This window comes from Bombyx mori, chromosome 14 (assembly GCF_030269925.1).
Source record: "Bombyx mori chromosome 14, ASM3026992v2".
Lineage (NCBI taxonomy): Eukaryota > Metazoa > Arthropoda > Insecta > Lepidoptera > Bombycidae > Bombyx > Bombyx mori.
The window spans coordinates 8,158,807-8,181,739 of NC_085120.1; the positions used below are offsets into that span (position 1 = coordinate 8,158,807).

A 22,933-nucleotide genomic window follows, 5' to 3' on the forward strand; every position below is an offset into this window, starting at 1 on the left:
CGAGAATCAACGAGGCCGGTGCAGAGCACGCACCGCCTGTCAGTATGGCCGTGTCGGCGCAAATATGACTATTTACCTACTGATCATCAACTAATTACTCTGTGATAAGAAATTGATGTTAAACAGTCCCTTTTATTGTAATTTCAATACTTTAAAATCTTGTAAACACGCTCACGTGTTTAATACTTGTAAACACGCTGACGTGTACGAAGTCCTATAAATACGGCCGTGCTGTCTAGCGTTTATTCATTCGTGTCCGAGCCGTAGTACAGTACGGATCTCTCTGTAACGTTGTTATGCTTCTCGTGCAATATACGCAGTTCTCGTGAAGTTTTGTTTTGGAAGCCCAAATATGAGTCATCATCGAGAACTTAAAGACCGTGACGTCAACAATGCTGACGTCACACTTTTTAAAAACATTCCTTCAGCGTTTCTCCTCCGTCATATATATATAAGTAAATAGATTTCCTTACAATTTCCATTAAGAATTTGACATATTTACTTACACATAATCGTAATCACTAACTGAATTTATTAGTTGTTATGAGCACGACACCACCGTTAATTTCCTGCAGGTATCCAGATATGCAATTGTTGATTTGAACAATGTACGAATAGAAACTCTATAACTTCAGAATCGATTCTTAAAATGACCCTTGGTACAGTATAGTTTGAGTTAAGTAAATTATAGTGGAGAGAACCTTCTTATATTGTGGAAAATTGTTAAGAAAAATAACCCTTCCTAAGCGAAATTTGATGAACGTATTTCATAAGCATCTACATCTAATTCGAATAACTACAGCTCAAGCGTTTGTTTATAATATATCAAGGGAAACATGCCATCATTTCGCTAAGGGCCCGTATAATAAAACTGAAAGATCATAAACATAATTGCCTTACACAACACATGATTTTAGTACTTATCCATGAAAGGACTGAGCTCATATTTGCTTGTAGTCGTTCCGGGCGCTCTACCCCGAGTAGGGCGGGATGAATCATGCTTTCTAAAGCTATGATTGATGACCGTTAGTTTGATACCGACATGGGACCCGATACTGTAAGTGATTAACAGTGAATTTTGAGGAAAAAACCGAAAGTTCACGGTCTCGACTTGTTTTTTATAATTTATGATGTAGGCTCTCTGTAGAATGACGTGAAAGACAATGTTATAAACTCACTTTTTGACGTTACAAAATATAGTGTGGTTAAGTGACGTCATCATTATTTACATTGCTTATAAACAAATAAAGATATTTTAGTGATTTAGTGTAGCTTTGTATGGTCAATATAATAGCCAATTCAAACTAATATAATTGAATGTAATTACGTAATTGTATGTATGTAATAAATGTAATTGAATGTAATGTAATGAAATTTTATTTTTTATTTCCTTTGTTCAATTATGAACTTATTATGCTCTTGATCTAAGCCTCTTGCAAATCCAACATTAAATCTATCAACGGAGTTCCTTCAGTGGCATTTCGTTTAACAATATTTGTTTTGTAACATGTACTAGCGACCCGCCCTCGCTTCGGAAACTGTAATTTATTATTGATTTCTCCACTATTTAATGGATATTGTTATACATATAAATCTTCTTCTTCAATCACTCTATCTATTAAATTAAACCGCATCAAAATCCGTTGCGAAGTTTTAAAGATTTAAGCATACATAGGGACAGAGAAAGCGACTTTGTTTTATACTATGTAGTGATATTGCGTAAATTTTCGTTTACGCAATTTTAAATTAGTCAGAACAGGTTCCATGTTCTATACGAAGTACAACTAAAATTTGCTCCGTGTAAAACATATATTGAGATTAATGACTTTTCTACTAATTCATTGAGGAAAAGTAAAAATCAATGTCACTTAGATCACGACTCATAACAATAAAAACTCCATCCAAAAAATTCCACCACTCAACTAAATATTTAAAATCTATTTTTTATTATAATTAATTAAAAATCAGCTCTGATATAAGATGCATTATATATGGTATTCGTAAATATTCAATTAGCTATTCACTTTTTCAAAGCATTAGTTACAGACTCGCCTTACGTCTTACAAGAATAAAAGCATTTAATAATAAGATAGCGTTATAAAATAAATATAAATTTTAATTCGAAAAGAAAAAAAACGGGTTTGATATTAGTTATCTGTAGAGATTACTAGTATCGTCTACTAATATCGTAATCTGTAGAGATTACTAATAATAAACTTGTAATTAAGTAATGACATTTGAAATGGACCTTCCATTGACAGATTATCCAGTGTTTATTTGACTAACTAATTCTAAAAAGTCTATACGAAGCTACCAATGGCACCGCATTATCTTTAAGATAACTGTTAACTAGATTTAGAGGCATTGGGCGGAGTAAGGGCTTGTACGAAATACTTAGTCACAGAAGGTTACGTTGAAAACAGATGTTAACATTTTATAGCTACGATACAAAATATAGAATTAGGCGATTTGGGTAAATTCAATTTGGTAGGTACCTAGGCGGCACTGAAAATTTCGGGAATTAACGAAGTGACACAACGTTACTATTTAAAAATGTATTTATTGCTTTTCGAGGTATTCTCCGCGAAATTTGACACATTTTTCCATACGATGGAACCAATCATTGAAGCAATCATTCCATTCGGAAGTTGGGGTCTCCAAAATGGCCGTTTTGTAGGCGTCCACAGCTTCTTCAGGTGATGAAAATCTCTGTCCACGCAATTTATTCTTTATTTTAGGGAAAGTATAGAAATCATTAGGGCTTAGGTCGGGGCTGTACGGCGGATGGTCTAATAATTCTATGTTTTCTTGCTCTAAAAACTCTTTTGTTCTGTGCACGATGTGAGAACTCGCATTGTCGTGATGGAGGATGATGCGGCGGTTGCAGTTCTCTTTACGGAGTTCAGAAACGACCTGTGGCAAACAAATGCTAGCATACCATTCTGCATTAACCGTTATTTGTCCCTCAAGAGGAATAGTCGTAACATGGCCGGTTTTGGAGAAAAACGTGGCCACCATTTTTTTTGCAACACTTCGTGAACGAACAATTTTTGTTGGCTTTAACTCATTTTCGAACACCCAAACTCGTGACTGGTTTTTTGTTTCGGGTTCGTACGCGTATATCCAGGATTCGTCACCTGATACAATGTTATATACAGCATTTGAGGATCCTGCGTGGAATCTTTCGAGAGTTCTGACGCACCAAGTAACGCGAACCGCTTTTTGCTCTTCACAGAGCGAATGCGGTATCCATCGGAAAAACAACTTTTTTACACCTAATTGTTCATGCAAGATTATTTGTATTTGACTCATGCCAATGTCTAAAGTTGCCTGAATTTCGCGGTATGTCACATGTCGATCTTCCTCAATCAGCTTACGCACAGCATCGACGTTTTCTTGGGTGACTGCAGTTTTTGGACGATCTTGACGGGGATCATCACTGAGCTAGACACGTCCACGTTGAAACTCAGCAAACCAGCGATAAATTGTGGTTTTGGATGGGGCTTCATCACCAAATGCAGAAATCATCCGGTCAACACACTGTTTTTGTGTTAAACCACTTTGAAAGTCATAATAAATCATCACTCTTGAATTTTCTCGAGTCAATTCCATTTTCTCAACGACTAAACAAGTTTGACAAAACCTCGTGACAAGACCGAGAATCTTTTTTTAAATAAATAAATGGTATTCGATTTTTAAAACCAAGGAGTTTTCAATTAAAAAGATTTTAATATGACAGGAACAGTGGAAATATTCCATTCCCGATACTTTTAGTGCAGCCCTCGTACATCTAAACTTTCACTACTGCTTAATTTTTATTAACAGATATTAAAAAGGCTGGTGGAATGTACGACTATATTTTTTGTATGTTCACGATTTCTGCCTCGTTAATGGAATTATTTTGAGTTTTTTGTTGTTTCAAACCGTATACTCTTAACGTGGTTATATTGTTAAGTTTAATAGACGTATAACACCTTCGATATCTGTTTTCAATTGCTATTTTTTTAATATGTTCATTTAAGTACTGGTGGTAGGACCTCTTGTGAGTCCGCCCGGGTAGGTACCACCGCTCTGCCTGTTTCTGCCGTGAAGTAGTAATCAGTTTCGGGTTGAAGAGTGGGGCAGCCGTTGTAATTATACTGAGACCTTAGAACTTATATCTCAATGTGGGTGGTACATTTACGTTGTAAATGACTATGGGCTCCAGTAACCACTTAACACCAGGTGGGCTGTGAGCTCGTCCACCCATCTAAGCAATAAAAAAAAAGTAAAACATAAAGAGGTTCTTAAGGGAAATACGTTTCCATCATAGAAACGCGGAACATCTTCTATCACTTATACCAAATAGCTAAGGTAGTTTCAGATAAGACGTGGACGACACAATATATCCAGGGTCGAGCTGTACACGGTTGTGGCGTTGTAACTTCTGTGCCACAAAAGCGTGGACGAATTAACTGTCCACTTCAAAATAAAAGGTCAAGAAAAGTCATTTGAGTACACGCAGACCATTGACTAGTTGATAGTTGCTACATCTGAGCGTAAATGTAACCTTCTAACACAAAAACTGCCACCCATTTTGAAATACAAGTTTTTTTTTCTCACCCAAGTTGATAGCCTTGAGAGGCTTTATCAGCGTTAGCGAACGAGTAGGTAAGCTCACGGAGCTCAAACCTGGCGAAGTTGCTAACACTGACTCTACCACCGGATCGGTAACGCGACCCACTGAGAAGATCCGGCGAGAAACTCAGTGGGCTGTGGCTATGGGTTAGTTTACTCGCCGAGCCCTTCGTCGCAAGCGACGGGTTCGACGAGAACGATGACCGGTGCTTGAGGTACCTAAAAGCACAGCTAGTGGATCGGGAAGACCCGAAATGACGTGTTTTGGGCGATGTCAATTGTTTACCAAATATAACGATAATTCGCAATTGTATCAATAGATAAAATTGACCTAGGCAATTGGTACATATGTAGTAGATGTTGATACTTGATTCCGGGATTTAATAGTTTGTGTCATCTCCGTCATAGTTCATCCAGTGACCCGAATATAACAGCTTCCTTACGTATCAGGACATTTTTGTTTTTCTTCTTTACATCTCATTATAAACTAGTGACCCGCCCTCGCTTCGCTTCGGAAACATAAAATTTTTTTATTGATAGCTGAGTCCCGCGATGTTATGTCCCGTCGTACAGCGGGTGACGCCGCGGGGCGAAGCTAGTCTAAAAAAAGTAAAGCCTACTCCTTATACTTTTTGGAGTTTACTCCTTTAGAATCGATTTACATATATAGGCCCGGGGTATGAAAATTATGGGGACCAAAATCGTACTAGCATGTCACACGAAATGCGTTATGCGCCTGCGCCGGCAGTCCGCCACAAAGCCTCGTACTGATCGCGCGTTTCTCTCATTATTGTATTTTCATATATTTGTTAGTCGTTTGTTTTGTGTCTCGTTAATTTGTTAATAATCTGTAGTGTATCGTGTTGTCGTAATATAGAACTATTTCTCGTATTGTTTCGTTTAATTTTTTATATCCAGTAAACTCCAGTCGTGCGTCGGAGCGGACACATACACTTTTTTTACTCCTTTATCTTTACTCCTTATATCACCAGCTACCTATCGGTGAAAGTCCCGTCAAAATCGGTCCAGCCTTTTCAGAGATTAGCCGGAACAAACAGACAGACAGACAAAAATTGTAAAAAATGCTATTTTGGTGTATGTACCGTATATAATATATTCATATGCATGTAGTAAAAAGCGGTTATTTCAATATTACAAACATACATTCCAATATTATTGATATGTATAGATATCTATAAGCCACTGTCTCTATTCTTTCACGAAATATTATTTTCAGTATTGATTTGAATTATTTCTTCAGAAAACTTCAGTAGCTCAGAACACGTAAAGTCAGAATCTATTCAAGTTATTAATTTACGATTCCATAACGCAGTTCATTGTACGGAACTATACTAGGAACATTCTCGGAACGTTTTCGGGTCAAGATAATGTATTATTATCGTGATCGCGTTTTAGTATTTTGTACACGAATGAATTGTGTAATCGGGTCGGAGGGATGCCGTACATCCAAGTGCTTACGGCCTTTAGATTTAAGGGCCGTAGCTTTGTGCGGTGCGTTAAGCGAGTAAACACATTAATAAATTTTAATATCGTAATGGTTATGAAACTGAATGGAATCCATTTTCTTTGAATGTATAAATTTATAGGCTTCTAAGCTCTTTCTAAAATTATCTATATATATAATACGTGAAGCAAAAACTTTGTATCCCTTTTTACGAAAATCGCGCGTACGGAGGAGTATGAAATTTTCCACACGTATAGAGAATATAGAGAAGAAGTGCACAATGCTTATATTTCTTTAAAATAATGCATAAAAGATACAGTAAACCAATAAAGAAAAGATTACACACACTACATACCATGTATTTGACGCACACACGCATGCATACTATTTATTGTCAAACTTTTGTTCTTGACGTCTGTTCTCAAATTGAGAACAGATTAAATATTGTTTGTCTTTGTTAATATTTTTTATAGTATAGTCTTGGCGAAATTTGTGATTATGGAAGTATAAAATACAATCATAATAGTGTACAAACTTACAATTCCAATTAATTATAGTCGAATTTCGACTACTGCGGGACCTCTAGTTTAAATTAAACTGTCCCAGACTAATGTATTCTATATTTTATAAGCACCAGGAATACCATAAGAAGGAAAAACAAATCGATAAAAAATTCAACTGAAAATCTAAATGTAACCCAATAGAGCAGTTGATAAATCAATTTCCAAAACCAAAATCAACTCTAATTTAAGGACGCGGAAAGCTGTTCCAATAACGGCTTGATCTCAATTGACCTTTCCCCTGATCTGCTGCAAATTTACGCCAAACCTCAATATAAATATTCATTTTGACGTGACAACGTCTTATAATTCGATGGAGCCGGCTGCATGCACGAAAAAACATGATCATGCGGCGTTACGTTGCTCTGAGGCGTATTTTCTTATGACGTTGTGACGTTTCACTATCGTCAGTAAACCGACTTTACAGACAACCGATTTTTTTTTTTTTTTTTAGAATTCGCAAGTTGTGCGCCCACCCGGTCGTGGACGGGCTTGCGGTGCGCACTCTGCGTGCTGTGGGTCTCGTCTGCGGGGGAGTTGCTGGACTTCGACCGGGCGCGTCCGTAGGTGGCGGATCACGGGCCTCTGGGCAATAGTCACAGGGGCATCGCTCCTTCTCTCCCGTTGTGTTACGGCGGGAGAGATTGAGCGACGCGGACCAAAACCAGCACCGGGGGCTACACGCTCTCCTCCCCCTTCACCTGCTGAAGGGTGGTTCTTCTGGAGATGCGTGGGCCTCCACTTTTTTCCCTTTTCTTTGTTACTTTATTGTTTTGTTTTTACTGTCCCTTGGTTATTTTTATTTATCTTAAGTTTTACCCTGTCTCTTTCTCTTCTTTTGTTTCCGTTCATTGTTTTATTTTACACGCTTTTCTATTCTTCTTCGCCTGTGGTTTTATTTTGTTTTATTTGGTTTTATTTTCATCTTCTTTCCCTCTCATACCCAATTCTAAGCTCTGACACCCGGCGAGAGAATGAATGGCTGGTGGGGGACCAGTCGTTAGGGTGTCCCAGGGAATCGTACCCCGGGTTAAAAAAATAAATAAAAATTTATGTAATGGCCAGTTTAAAAAAGTTATTACCCCAGGAGGGTACCTCCCGCTCAGCGGGAGGAGAATCCCTCCGTGTGGCCGACTCGTCGGACGCACGCTGCCCCGCGTATTCTGGGGGGGGCAAAAACTGCCTAGACGTCAGGTCCGGGAAGGACGGAGTTCAAAAGAAGAAAATTATGTCCGAGAAGGACCCTGAAGTAAGCTCCTTAAGAGCCGATGTCGTGTCGGACAACGATATGGCCACAGCTGGTTCGGCCCAGTCGTCGACCCATTCGTCGCCGACACGACGACGACGGAAAAGGGTGCTCAATATAAGCTCGGACGGGCTGAGTAGCAGCTCCGGCTCGGAGGCTCAGGATCCGACAGGTGTGAAGCCCAGAGCAGTCACGCCGTCAAAGCGTGGACGGGGACGCCCTGCGACCACAGGGCAGTACGTTGGCATGGCCGCTGCCAGGCAAGCGTACCTCAAGGCACAAAAAGAGGAGAAGGAGCTCACTGAGAGCGCGCGCACCACACGCCACAAGAGGAGAGCGGCTGAAGGGTCTGTCCCTAAGCCCGATGCCGAGCGTAGGCTCCATCAAAGTGCAGAGGTGGCCCTGATGGTCGCCGCCAAATCCAGCAGCCCGAAGGGCACGTACGTGCGTGCACTGAAGGAGTTGGCAGTCACTGTCAAGGAGGCCACGGAGGACCTTGTGGGCTACACCGCAGCCGAAGAGGCTAAGAGACTGCGAGCGGTCAACGTCAAGCAGGAGCAGGAGATCCTGCAACTGCGTAAGGAGCTCGATGAAGTTAGAAGGGAGTTGGCGAGGGTTTCGCAGGTGCTAGCGTTGCCCACATCGACTGCGACCCCGGCCCCGAACACCAAGGAGGAAGAGGAGGAGTTGCGCCTACAGCGCATTATGCGAGCTGTCGGCACTATGCTCGACGCTCGCTTTGAAGGGCTGGAGGCACGGCTTCTACCGGAGCCCCGAATGCGACCACCGCTAGCGGCGGACAAGCAGAGGAGCCGGGAAGAATCGTCTAATCCCCCTGTCGTCGTTGACGCTGCACCGGATGCGGCACCGTCATCAGTGCCACCGATGACATTGGCGAAAAAGAGGATGCGTGGCCCCAAGAGAAGTGTCACCGCGCAAGCGGCTTCATCCGAAACGCACACCTTCCTCCCGGCTCCAGCTTCCATGATCGAGAGCTGGTCAACGGTCACCCGTAGGGGTGCTCGACCGAGGGAGGAAGCAGTGAGGACGGTTCCAGCGGCAGCTATCGCTGAAGCGGAAAGGAAAGACCGGTCTTCTGTAAAGAGGAAAGAGAAGAAGCTGCGCCCTCCACGCACTCAGGCCGTTGTCCTCAAGCTGCAACCAGAGGCCGTGGAAAGAGGACTCACGTACCGCACTGTACTCGCCGAAGCGAGGGCCAAGGTAGATCCTGGGGCACTTGGAATACCCATCCAGCGCATCCGGTCTGCAGTGACTGGGTCTAAGGTGCTGGAAGTGGAAGGTGCAGACCAGAGCGCCAAGGCCGATCTCCTGGCCCAAAAGCTTCGTGAGGTTCTGCCCGCAGAAGGGGTCATAGTGACCAGGCCAGTAACGACTGCAGCCATCCGCATCAGCGGACTGGACGACTCCCTGATGCCGGAGGAACTTACCGCGGAGCTTGCCCGGATTGGCGAATGCGCTCCTGATGCGGTGAAGATCGGAGACATCAAGTATGGCCCAGGCGGGATGGGTCAAGTATTGGTCCGGTTGCCCGTCGTTGCCACGATGAAGGTTCTCGCCGTTCCAAAACTGAGGGTTGGTTGGAGCGTGCTCCGCGCTTGTTTGTTAGAGGCTAAGAAGCTACAGTGCTTCCGATGCCATGAGCTAGGGCACGTGAGCGCCCGATGTCCTTCGTCGGTCGACCGCAGCCGGGATTGTTATCGGTGCGGCCAGACCGGCCACGTAGCGGCCGGCTGCTCTCTTGCACCACACTGCGCTGTATGTACCGCTGCCGGCAGACCGGCGGACCATGTCTCCGGGAGCAAGGCTTGTGCCAAGTCCCCGAGACCGAGACTTAGAAGAGGAACTTCCGCTGCACTTGAAAATGCACGGAGGCAGCCCGGTACGGCTATGGAGACATCGAATGGCGTCCTGCTATGACAGGTGTCCTTCGATTCCTGCAGGGGAATCTCAACCATTGCGCCAGAGCTCAGGACCTTTTGTTTCAGAGCATGGCGGAGGGGTTGACCCATCTTGCGGTGGTCGCCGAGCCGTATCGGGTCCCTTCGAGCCCCGATTGGGCGGCCGATTTGGAGGGCCGAGTGGCAATCATCCGGCGTTGTTGTGTGGGTGCTCCGCCTACGTTTGCCGTTGTTGAAAGAGGTCGCGGCTTCGTTGCCGTCCTCTGGGCCGAGATATTCGTGTTGGGAGTGTACTTTTCCCCAAACAGGACGCTCGCCGAGTTTGAGGTTTTCCTCAGCGAGCTCAGCCGCGTCGTTGGAAGGTCGCACTTCCGACGGATTCTCGTTCTAGGTGACCTAAATGCCAAGTCATTGTCTTGGGGTTCCTCTAGGACGTGCCCCAGAGGTAGAGCGGTGGAGGAGTGGCTGGTCGGAAGCGGTCTCCTCATCCTCAATCGCGGTACGGAACTCACATGCGTGCGACGTTTGGGCGGGTCCGTGGTGGACGTTACATTCGCCACGCCTGACGTCGCATATCGCGTACGCGGTTGGGCGGTGATGGTTGGCGAGGAGACCCTCTCCGACCACCGTTACATCCGATTCAGTGTCGCCGCGACCCCGGTGGGTTCTGTTCGGGGCTTTTCCTTGCCCATCAGTGGCAGCGCTAGGGGTCCTCGTTGGGCCCAGAAGCGCCTCAACATCGAGCGGTTGCGTGAGGCGGCCATAGTGCAGGCGTGGCGTCTTGACTCGCTTGGCGAGCCAGCAGACGTGTGCGAGGGGGTGGAGCGTCTGCGCGAGGCAATGTCACGGGTGTGTGACGCTGCTATGCCTCGCGTGAGAGCTCTCGCTCCTAAGCGCCAAGTTCATTGGTGGACCGAGGAGATCGCCAGCCAGCGCCGGCTATGCGATATTAGTCGTCGCACATACCAGCGATATCGACGACGAAGAACGCGCCGGGACCCCAACGAGGAGGACCGCCTGTACGAAGTGTACAGGACGGCGATAAGAACCCTGCGCTTGGCTATCGGGGAGGCGAAGGAGGCCGCCTGGAACGACCTACTGGCCTCGCTGGACCGTGACCCGTGGGGGCGGCCCTACAGGCTGGCGCGTAATGCGCTTCGCCGTTGGGCTCCTCCCGCAACCAGCACCCTGCCGCCGGAAACGTTGCAGCGGGTAGTCGGGGGTCTGTTTCCCGATTTATCCGGGACGGCCTTCGTCCCCCCTGTGATGACAATGGCGCGGATTGCTGATAGCGAAGAGCTTGAGGACGTCTCCCAGGTGGAGTTCGATTTGGCTGTGCAGAGGATGCGGGCTAAGCGCACGGCACCCGGTCCCGATGGGATCTCGTCCCAAGCGTGGGCGCTCGCCTTGACAGGTGACGGCTTGGGGCCTGCCCTCCAAGGGCTATTCAGCAGGTGTCTCCGTGAGGGCAGGTTCCCAGAGCCATGGAAGACTGGTCGGCTTGTCCTTATTCCTAAGGAAGGCCGGCCACGTGACGAGCCAAGCGGGTACCGCCCAATCGTCGTGCTGGACGAGGCTGGCAAGCTCCTCGAGCGCATCGTCGCCAGTCGCCTCGTCCAGCACCTCGAAAGCGTTGGGCCTGACCTGGCTCCTAACCAATATGGTTTCCGGAGAGGTCGCTCCACCATGGACGCGGTCTTGCGCGTCCGCCACCTCTCCGATCGTGCGTGCTCCGAGGGGGGCGTGTTGTTGGCTGTGTCGATTGATATCGCCAACGCCTTCAACACGATCCCTTGGAGCACGATCGTGGAATCGCTCCGGTTTCACCGCGTCCCCCCTAGTCTCCGGACCCTGATAGAGGATTACCTCTCAGGGCGAAATGTAGTCTTCCCCGAGAGGAGGGGGTGGGGACGGAAAGCGGTGTCGTGCGGGGTCCCGCAGGGGTCGGTACTGGGACCACTCCTGTGGGACATCGGTTTCGACTGGGTCCTGCGCGGTGCTAGCCTGCGTGGCGTCGACGTAGTGTGCTATGCCGACGACACGCTGGTGACGGCCCGCGGAGCCGACTACAGAGCCGCAGCGATCCTTGCGACGGCGGCGGTTTCCACCGTCGTTAGTCGCATTCGGAGATTAGGTCTTGAGGTGGCCCTCCGCAAGTCCGAAGCGGTGTGCTTTCACCCAGTCCGGAGGGGACCTCCTCCGGGAGCGAATCTCATAGTCGGCGGAGTATCGATCGCTGTCCAGCCGAAGCTCAAATATTTGGGCCTTGTGCTGGACAGTCGATGGCGCTTCGACCACCACTTTGGTGAGTTAGTCCCGAAGCTGCTGGGGATGGCGGGCGCACTAGCCCGTCTTCTCCCCAACGTCGGTGGTTGCAGCGCCGGCGTCCGGCGTCTGTACCTGGGGGTCGTGCGCAGTATGGCTTTGTACGGCGCTCCCGTGTGGTCGCCCGCACTCTCTGCGCGCAATGCAGCTTTGCTGCTACGAGCGCAGCGGGTGCTCGCGGTGAGAGTCATCAGGGGGTACCGTACGATCTCCCGGGAGGTCGCCTGCGCCCTCGCCGGTTCCCTTCCTTGGGATCTCGAGGCTGAGGTAGCAGCTGCGGTATACCGGCGCAGAACACAGTCCCTGAGTCGGGGACGGACGCCCGGCCCGTCGGCTGTCGGTCGGTGGAGGCGTGCTGCGCGTCATCTGGCGTACGCCAAGTGGAGGGAGCGGTTGCTGGAGGAGCTTGGCCAAACGTCAGTCACTCGCCGACGCACCCTCGAGGCCCTGGTGCCCGTGCTGGAGGCATGGTCAGATAGACGACACGGCGTGCTCTCCTTCCACTTAACGCAGGTCCTCTCGGGGCATGGTTGCTTCGGGAGGTACCTGTGGAAGGTCTGCAGGAGAGAGCCACATCCGGGTTGCCACCAGTGCGGGCATCCGGACGATGACGCTCAGCATGCACTCGAAGCGTGCCCGCGTTGGGAGCGCTCGCGGCGAGACCTCATCGCGGTGCTGGGGAGAGACCTCTCCTTGCGGGCTGTCATCGCCCGCATGCTAGAGGACCAGAATTCTTGGGAGGCCATGACCAGGTTTTGCGACCTGGTCATGGCGTTCCGTGAGGCTGAGGAGCGCGAAAGAGAGTGGGATCCCTCTTCGGCTTCACAGCGAAGAAGGCGGAGTGGGCGGCACGGGCGCGAAGCTCCCGTTCATCTCCCGTAGGGGCTGTCGGGTGCCGGGTGCGGGGGTGCCCGGTACTTGGCTGTTGGTCCGGTGGTGAGGCGGCGCAAGGTGGCTCCTGTGCGCCGCTCACGGTGTGTCTCCGAGACGACGTCCTGCGGGATTTTCCCGGGGATGGAGTGCCGTCCTATTAACAGGATGGGTACCGGCGACGGCGAGCCTTCGGCGCGCACTGTGCGGTACCGTGGGTTTCGTGGAGTCGGAGTGGTGGGGCTCGATGGGGTTTAGTCGGTAGTCGTTCTGCGGGGCAAGTGCTTCGCGCGCCTTTTTCAAGGCGTAGTCTCCTGTGAGAAATTGGGGGAGGTGAAGGACCTCGGCTCTTCTCTTCTCCCCTTCTTCCTCTCAGGAGGCGCCGGAGTCCGACATAACCCGGTCCGTTACCCCCCTCGACCGGGTATCCGTAAATGGATTCCCCAGCGTTAAAAAAAAAAAAAAAAAAAAAAAATATATATATATATATAAAAAATGCAAACCAACTTTTAAAATAAATATATTATTACAAAAAAAAAAAAAAACGCTACCGTACATCAGATTGTCCTGTTCCTTATTAATTGTGTGTCCTTCGTTGCTAAATAAATTTCAAACATTTACACGTTTCACGTTATCAGCTTAATACGAATAAAGAAGTGTGAACGATCTAAACATACTTGTGGATATATCAAGATATATAAGTATATATAACGGCAAATAGCAGTTAATATGTATAATCTTTTTTTTTTTTATTGCTTACATGGGTGGACGAGCTCACAGCCCACCTGATGTTTAGTGGTTACTGGAGCCCATAGACATCCACATCGTAAATGCGCCACCCACCTTGAGATATAAGTTCTAAGGTCTCAGTATAGTTACAACGGCTGCCCCACCCTTCAAACCGAAACGCATTATTGCTTCACGGCAGAAATAGGCAGGGTGGTGGTACCCATCCGCGCGGACTCACAAGAGGTCCCACCAGTAATTACGCAAATTATAATTTTGCGGGTTTCAATTTTATTACACGATATTATTCCTTCACCGTGGAAGTCAATCGTGAACATTAGTTGAGTACGTATTTCATTACAAAAATTGGTACCCGCCTACGGGATTCGAACACCGGTGCATCGCTTCAACACGAATGGTTATTTTCAATTATTCATTAAGTCAGAGCCTAACAAGTGGACGGTTAGCGAGGTATGGATACGTGATGCGTAGAGAAGAGATGCATGTGACTAGGAGATGTATGGAAATGGTAGTGAATGATAGAGAGGTAGACCGAAGAAGACATGGATGGAGTGTGTGAATGACGATATGAGAGAGAGAGGACTGAGTGTTGAGATGACGGCTGATAGAAGAGAATGGAATAGAATAATTCGTTGTGCCGACTCCACATAGTGGGATGAGGTGGAGACAAAGAAGAAGATTAAGTCAGAGCCCGAGAAATTTGTAATCAAGTTTGATTATTTTATTTTCTTAGTAGTACAACTACAGTTCTATTCAAAGTGATTACTTTGTGGCAGAAATAGCCAAGTGTCTAGGCAAGGCAAGAAATGGGTAATTACCGGTGTGAACAGACTTACGTCTATACCGTTTCCTTGTTCTCTACTTTACAAAAGTAAAACATGAGTGGTCGTGAAAAAGTCCTTCTCACGTAACACAAATTACATTAGATAAATAACGGGGAAGGCGTAGGTGTGATTACGTGAAAATCCGTAGGATGCCCTATTTGAAAGACTATTGGCATGTTACATTTATCTCGCCTACGAACTCGGGCAGCAAAAATATTAGGGTTACTTCATGACAAGCCCAAGGAATGTTGGTCGGAAACCTAATCTATTTCGTGAATGATATTATTCAATTATTAAAAACAATACTAAAATTTGATGACGCGTTTATTGCTGCCTTATAAATGAACCAATCAGAATTGGTTTTATGGTATTAAGATCCTTGTTTATCTAATTCAAACATCGTTAACAGAATATAAAAGTAGAAAGTTATAATAAGTACATATAATATTAGTGGGTGAATTTGGTAATAATGCTCTATATATTTTTAGATATTTAACCTCAATTTGCACATTTTAATTGCGGATAGTAGCTGTAGATATACATGCCTAAATATATCTGTAGGTTACGAAATTAGGACCGCGTTAGAGTGTTGTTTTATGAGAAAAATGTGACACGATAAAACACCTCGTCGTTGTCGCTGCTAAGTACAATCCTGAACAGCAGCGACAAACCATCAACGCCTCAGACACATCCTGATGAATCTACTTAATCAATTCTAAGTAGTCTTGGAGGCTACTAGTTCTAACGCTGTTAATGTTCTAGTTAATAGCAGCAAAGCGCAGATAACCAACCGTACTGATAGTAGCAGTATCTTCAATTGATTTCCTACATAAGTTTCTAGTTAATTCCTAAAATGTAGTTCCTCTCATAAATATGATCATAGAGGATGCAGATATTTCGTTGTCCATTCAAGGTACAAAACCAGTCGAATGTATTTTTAAGCGTAAAAATTGTAGTATTTAGAGTTTGGTATTTTGTAACATCTTGAAGAATCTATATATTAATACGTGAAGCAAAAACTTTGTATCCCTTTTTACGAAAATTGCGCGGACGGAGGAGTATGAAATTTTGCACACTTAAGGAGAATATAGAGAAGAAGTGCACAATGCTAATATTTTTTAAAAATTATGCATAAAAGATACATTAAATCAATAAAAAAAACATTACACACACTACATACCATGTATTTGACGCACACACGCATGCATACTATTTATTGTCAAACTTTTGTTCTTGGCGTCTGTTGTCAAATTGAGAATAGATTAAATATTGTTTGTCTTTATTAATATTTTTTATAGTGTAGCCTTGGCGAAATTTGTAATTATAGAAGTATAAAATACAATGATAATAGTGTACAAACTTACAATTCCAATTAAGTATAGTCGAATTTCGACTACTGCGGGACCTCTAGTAATTATTATTATTCATAAAAATTACGTTAAGTTTCCATTAATAACATCAGCAACAAGGGATGTAATGCAGTTTTCTTTGAAGAGACTTAATTGGACCATCAATTTGGAGAATTTGTGTTTTAATTGGGGATTTTTTGTACTGTGATTTTGTAAGTATGTCATTTAGTTTATATTGTTTATTGAATTATACACTTAGTCAATTAGAGTTGACCGAGCGAATTCTATCATATTGTTACAAATTGATTGCAATTTAAACCTATTTAGAAGACTATCTCATTCATTAATCAAATAATTTACTTGAAATCGTCATCAATTCTTAAAGTTAGTTCAGAACATTGGTTTCCGCTTCAGAAACTCTAAAAAATTTCGTCTCTTATTGGATTGTGACTCTATTGTGTTTATTGTTGGAAATTATCCTGATAAAAATTAAAATTTGAACATTAACTAGTGTGCTTAATGATAATTGAAATAATAAACAAATAATATTGTATCCCGATATAAGTGCCACATATGTAAGTTAAGGTCAAGACGAAATGAAGGAAATATTAAAAAAACTACGCACGTAAATCAATAAAAAAATAAATAGTTTCAAAGTCATATAAGCGAACAGAACCGAAATGTATAGACTTTAAGCAAGTAATTTTTTATTTAGCAGGGAAGTTTATGACCAACAAAATATGAAGTGGTGATTATACTAATAATGAAGATGACAATGGAAAAAAAAAATTATTGTAAGATGGAATTAAACCCATCATTATTTGCAAGATCAAATAAGATACAAAAGAGAAAAGTGTTGGATAACTTCATTAAGCAGAGATTACGCCGCCTTATGGATTCTTTGAGATAATCCACGTTATAAGACTTAGACCCGGGAAACTTGTTTTCATTTCGTTTTATATTAAATTCTTAATTATCCCGCTCCCTACTGTTGTGCGTTTGTGGAAAATAATTTGCGATTTTTTGAGGGTTCGCGTAAAAGTTTCCCGTTTCTGGAAATTTATGAATATTTTCGCCAGCCTTACTGGTACAAATGATGTAGTTTTGGAATTTAAGTCGAAGTCGTCGTGGCCTAACGGATAAGACGTCCGGTGCATTCGTGTTGAGCGATGCACCGGTGTTCGAATCTCAGGCGGGTACCAATTTTTCTAATGAAATACGTACTCAACAAATGTTCACGATTGACTTCCACGGTGAAGGAATAACATCGTGTAATAAAAATGAAACCCGCAAAATTATAATTTGCGTAATTACTGGTGGTAGGACCTCTTGTGTGTCCGCGCGGGTGGGTACCACCACCCTGCCTATTTCTGCCGTGAAGTAGTAATACATTTCGGTTTGAAAGGTGGGGCAGCCGTTGTAACTATACTTGAGACCTTAAAACTTATATCTCAAGGTGGGTGGAGCATTTACGTTGTGGATGTCTATGGGCTCCAGTAACCACTTAACACCAGGTGGGCTATGGGCTCGTCCATCCATCTAAGCAATAAAAAAAAGCCAAATTAATTTTTATAAATTATTTAATTCATTAAATTATATATCATCAACGGAGTACCTTGCGATGGAATGTGTGTAAAAACCGAAAACGTACATTTTTTTCACTCATTTGATAACATTTTTAAAGATACTTTCTACCTATTCTATCGAAACTATAATTTTTTTAATGTTATGGGCCGAGTTATATTAAGCCGCCCCTTTTATTACTGCCAAAAAAACTGAGGAAAAGACATGTGATGTAAAATATTAAATTGAAATTTAGGGGTCTTACCAATATTGTATTCGTATTTGTGAGGATAAAAGGGTTTTTGGTAGTCTTTCGCCCAAAACCTACTGAAAGGATTTTGTTGAAACTTCACAATGGAATAGCTTATACGTCAGAATTCATTGTGGCGGACTATGGGGGAGACCTATATCCAGCAGTGGAGAGGCACAGGCTGATGATGATCCGTCAGAAAAGCACAAACACCATTATGCATATAGAAGATAAGTGGCACGTCAATAGTTTGAAGATATTGGTTTTTCATACAATGTGTCACAGCGGAGATTGACTGCGTTTCGCTACATAAAATTAAAATATCCAAATAAAACTTAATTTACTCCAACAAATTTCTTAACGTTCATCTGTAGTAGAACCTTCCTCTTGTTTAAAGCCCTTTGTTACATTTTGTTGATACATTTCGTCCGTATCTGTTACGAAGTTAACATGCGCTCTATTTCAAGAGAAATACAGCTGATATTCCATTGAAACGTTGAGAAGAGTGAAGTCCAATTGTCACAGGTACCTTAAGCTTGCCTGTTCATCTAGTAACGAGGTTTGTTTTGACATCCCTATTTTAAAACGGGACAGTTAAGTGATTGTAAATTTTAAAGGTAATGCTTTAAGCCAAAAATAAAACAATCCTTGTTCGTGTACGGGCTTGGTGAGATTTATTTTAATAAAAGGTTTTAGCACGGAATACAGTATCTTTTCGGTTGAATTAACATTTTAATCTGACAATATAACGGCCCGCATGTAAAAAGTTCGTGTTGGATATTACAATACGTTATTTTGAAATAACAATTTCTGTATTTTTGTTTTTGGTACACAAAAATAAACAGGGCTTTTAAATACATATTTGTGGTTGACATGGATGTGATAATATTATTAAGAATAAAATTAAGGTTGTGGATTCTTAGGGCTTTAGAACCTACTGGGTAGTAGTATTTGAGCTCCGTCTGCGTGGTTCTAGGGCGGGTAGTAACACCACATGGATATTTTCACCAGTCAAGAGGTCCGACAGACATTGGCTGTGACAGCTATTGTACAATACAATTAATATTTCGAATTCCAGATAAGCCATATTATGACTATACATACGGCTCTTCTGGTACAAATAATAATTAAAATTGACCATTACAACGCGCCCGACAGATGTAAAAAATCAATCAAAGCACAAGTCCGGCCTCGCTTGGAGTACTTATCTCTGGGCCGGGGCTCCCAAATACCAGCTTCTTCCATTTGACTCCATACAGAGGAGGGCCGTTCGGATTGTTGATAATCCCATTCTCACGGATCGTTTGGAACCTCTGGGTCCGCGGAGGGACTTCGGCTCCCTCTGTATTCTGTACCATGGGGAGTGCTCTGAGGAATTGTTCGAGATGATACGGACATCTCGTTTTTACCATCGCACCGCCCGCCACCGGAGTAGAGTTCATCCATACTACCTGGAGCCACTACGTTCATCCACAGTGCGTTTCCAGAGATCTTTTTTGCCACGTACCATCCGGCTATGGAATGAGCTCCCCTTCACGGTGTTTCCCGAGCGCTATGACATGTCCTTCTTCAAACGAGGCTTGTGGAGAGTATTAAACGGTAGGCAGCGGCTTGGCTCTGCCCCTGGCATTGCTGACGTCCATGAGCGACGGTAACCACTCACCATCAGGTGGGCCGTATGCCTGTCTGCTTATACGGCAATAAAAAAAAATTGATGGAAAATTAAATTTATAATTAATGAAAACAATTAGTTTGATACCAGGTAAACTGGATTCGGAAATGGTATTAAAACTAAATACAAAACGTATAAAATCGGTCAACGCGTCTATGTAACTGAACGTAACGTGAACGAATAAAAAAGACATAGAAGCAACAAAACATGTAGAAAGCGCACGCACATTCACAAGGGAATCGAAAGCGGTGGCGTCGACGTGGCATAATGACATGAGAAAGCCCCTTCCTACCTGCCGTCGCGGAATACGGTTCGAATTTACGGCTAAGGTAGGTTTTCACATCAAAAGATTTACATTTATAATTACTTTTAACTAGGCTTCTCCGTTTTTAATGGCATATATTAGCATCCATTTAGCATAGCGTATTTAGCATCCATTTTCGTCGGATACCAAAAATAGACAACCAAAAAGGTGCACAAGAATAAAAGGACACTATACGAACTTTAATCGTGCTCAGAAACGAAATTTCCATAAACAAAATTTTGTTATGCGAAAGAGCGGAATTTGTGTAACATTCTAAAAACTTTGTAATTGAGAAATTTCAGATATTCGTGAAATATTAAGCGAGGGTAAGGTAAAAGTTCGCTTAGTACTTAGCGAAGATTCTGTGTGAATTGCGATGGTAAATTCTAAGTATTTTAGATTAAGGCCTAGCATTGGTGTGGGACTTAGTCACTTAGGATTTGTAAATACTACAAGAATAGATATTTGGCCTTCTGGGCGCTATTGTCTAGCACAAGAAGAAAGAACAGAGACATAAGGAGGTATTTTTCTACGTAAGTACCTACCTTAGGAGCACATTTGGAACCGACCAAACGCGCATTGGACCGCTCGTCGTCCCATATTAACGATTGATAAATCTATTATATGTAGTAGGAATGTAGTTGGAAGCCCGTCCATTTTGCTTGCTTCTGTGTTTGGGTATATGGGACCCTTAGATAACGAGCGTCAAGAGGGTTATTTGGATTTAACTCTTAGATCGCATTCCTTTCTCACCATCTTTGGAATTTTGGCATGTGATAATTTCCTCTGGTCCAAAACAGAGATCTTTAGCCATTTAAACGGTTTAATCTGGTACGTATTTTTGTTACTATTTCCGACATTTCGATTACTAGATAATTAAAAGGCAACTAAAACGAATGAGGGATTCACTATGTTATTCGTGGACTTCGCAATCTTAAAATGCTTCAAAATATTCAACACATCTTATTTCATTTATTCTTAACAGTGCATAGAATTGGTTATTGCATGCTAAACAAAGTATTGTATACACAACGCGAGAATACTAAACGCGTTTAATTATTTTGTTCATTAAGCAATTTCGCGTGTAGTGCTAGGTAATTGACGTCAAATTGCCTTAGTGTTTGCATTAACGGAAACGTTTCTGATCGAGACCGCAATTGTTCGAAATGCGGTGGGTTGGTTCATTGGACATGTGTCCAGTGTCTGGTTCATTTCCTGTTTGATTCATTCATTGTGTAATAAATTTGGTGTTTAGCGGTATCATGTTAACATCGAAAATTTAACTGAACGTATTGTGTCAATGATAGGCTTAGATTAGGACAAGTAATTTTTTGAATAGTTATTAGTTTTTATCTGATCACTTCAAGTTGGAATGCATGATTGCTAGGCATAGGCATGGTGGTGGTAAATGTACTCGAGAGAGTGATTAAAGAAAGATATGTAGATAGGACACGTGATCTGAAATTAGTTCCAAATATGGAATCTCTATTCAAACCAAACTAGCTCTAATGAACAAATATTTCATGATGACGTCAGGAACCCACTGGGAAAGTCAATTACTACATTTCACCCGGTCGGTTTCCGTATAAACAGACTAAAGTGGCGGTCAGTTGTACATTTTCCGCTGCGTTTACGAATATATATGGCCACACATTAGTTAACTTGTAAGATGTCGGATGTTAATGAAACAAGGATGGTTTTTGTAATAAGTAAACACGGAGTCTTCCGTGATATTTACGGAGCTTTGTATCGTGATGTCGTCTAGTATAAAACCGGCCTTAAACTCATTGAAATATCGCCCGTGAGTAGTCCACAATAGTCTGTTTAAACGACAAAAGGAAAGTGATCTTTAAAATGAGGTACGTAGAGCTTACTTTGAAATTCCATTGGTAAATCGTTTTGAATTTGTAGGTATTATTTGTTACTATTATACTCATTAGTATAATAGTAACAAAGAATACCGAATTCATTAATTCGACTTTTAAAATAGGTGCACCGTAAGTTTTTAATCGAATGAAAATCACTAGTGCTTAATACACATATTATTATATACACGTACACAATAAATACACATTGAAGATCTTATTATTTTTTTGACGATATGTACCTACGTATAGTGACTTTTGTTTATCAGATACTGTAGTCTTGCGATAACGTCACGCGTTTTGAAACGTGGTCGAAGGTAGAGGTCAAAGGCTCAATTGTATTGTGATAACGTCATTCTTAGCTTTAGAATGGAACCTATAACTTCTACGTAATATAGGCTGTATAGTGGTACCTACTAGTTTTACCATTATTTTTATATTTCATTTCATATTAATAAATTTAAGTGTAATATAAAAAGAATCGAGACTGATAAACGTAAATTAGATCCTTTTAAACAAAAAATAATATTTAAAATCGGTTCACATAAACATAATGGTGAACTTAAATGAAATACATATAAACTTACAATATAAGCTTACATAATGTTTACTTCCATGACGATTTTCCCCTAAATGTCCCCCTAATGGTCCCCTAAATGAGTGCAGTAGAATGGGCTCGAGCAGGGAGAGATGGCGCGACATCGTGAGACGCATCAAGTCTGCCCCTTCCAACACTACATGACGATCACGACCACTTTGTCAAGAGTGACACGACTGAGAAGAAGAAGAAATAAGCTTACAATGCCCTATGCGTTCAATATACATTATAATGCATTTGGGATGGTGTTGTCACTGCCTCGCTATTGTAGTGCATCCACAATGCTTGCGACATCTCACACAGGTGGCTTCATAGCAAAAATGCGGAAGAGAAATGCGACGTTATTGGGTCGAGTGCCCGACAGTGGCAACAATATCTCTGAACATCATATCGAGCAAGATCGAGCGACTTCTAATGAATAAAAGCCTGTGCAGAAAGCACGTGGATTTTTTTTGTAATAAATAGTCAAATAGTTTTTAAGTTGCTAACATAGATTATAAGTAATACTTACTAACAAAATGTTCTGGTTTATTTACTGAGATAAAGGTAAATAATAATGATATTTAAGTGACCGTAGAATCCTTTCTTTTTGCAGTCGTCTAAAACTTATGGATACATCAGTTATATTTTAGTCAACAGTAAAGTATGTTAAAATTGACATTTCCCAAAGAAAATACCCGGGAACGAATGAATAATTCTCGATGTACAGGTAAGTATGCGAGGTCGCTGGTATGTTGACAGGTTTTATTAAATTCCGCG

At 43.1% G+C, this 22,933-nt stretch overlaps 1 protein-coding gene across 1 annotated transcript in view; it reads left to right on the forward strand.

The window, feature by feature from the left end:
* Positions 1-7,870: 7,870 nt before the first annotated feature.
* Positions 7,871-22,933, forward strand: part of LOC134200053 (uncharacterized) — a 33,771-nt gene continuing 18,708 nt past the window's right edge. The window contains exons 1-2 of the mRNA XM_062671979.1: positions 7,871-9,723; positions 10,047-11,530. Coding sequence (XP_062527963.1) covers positions 7,871-9,723; positions 10,047-11,530 — 3,337 coding nt within the window. The remainder of the gene's footprint in view (positions 9,724-10,046; positions 11,531-22,933) is intronic.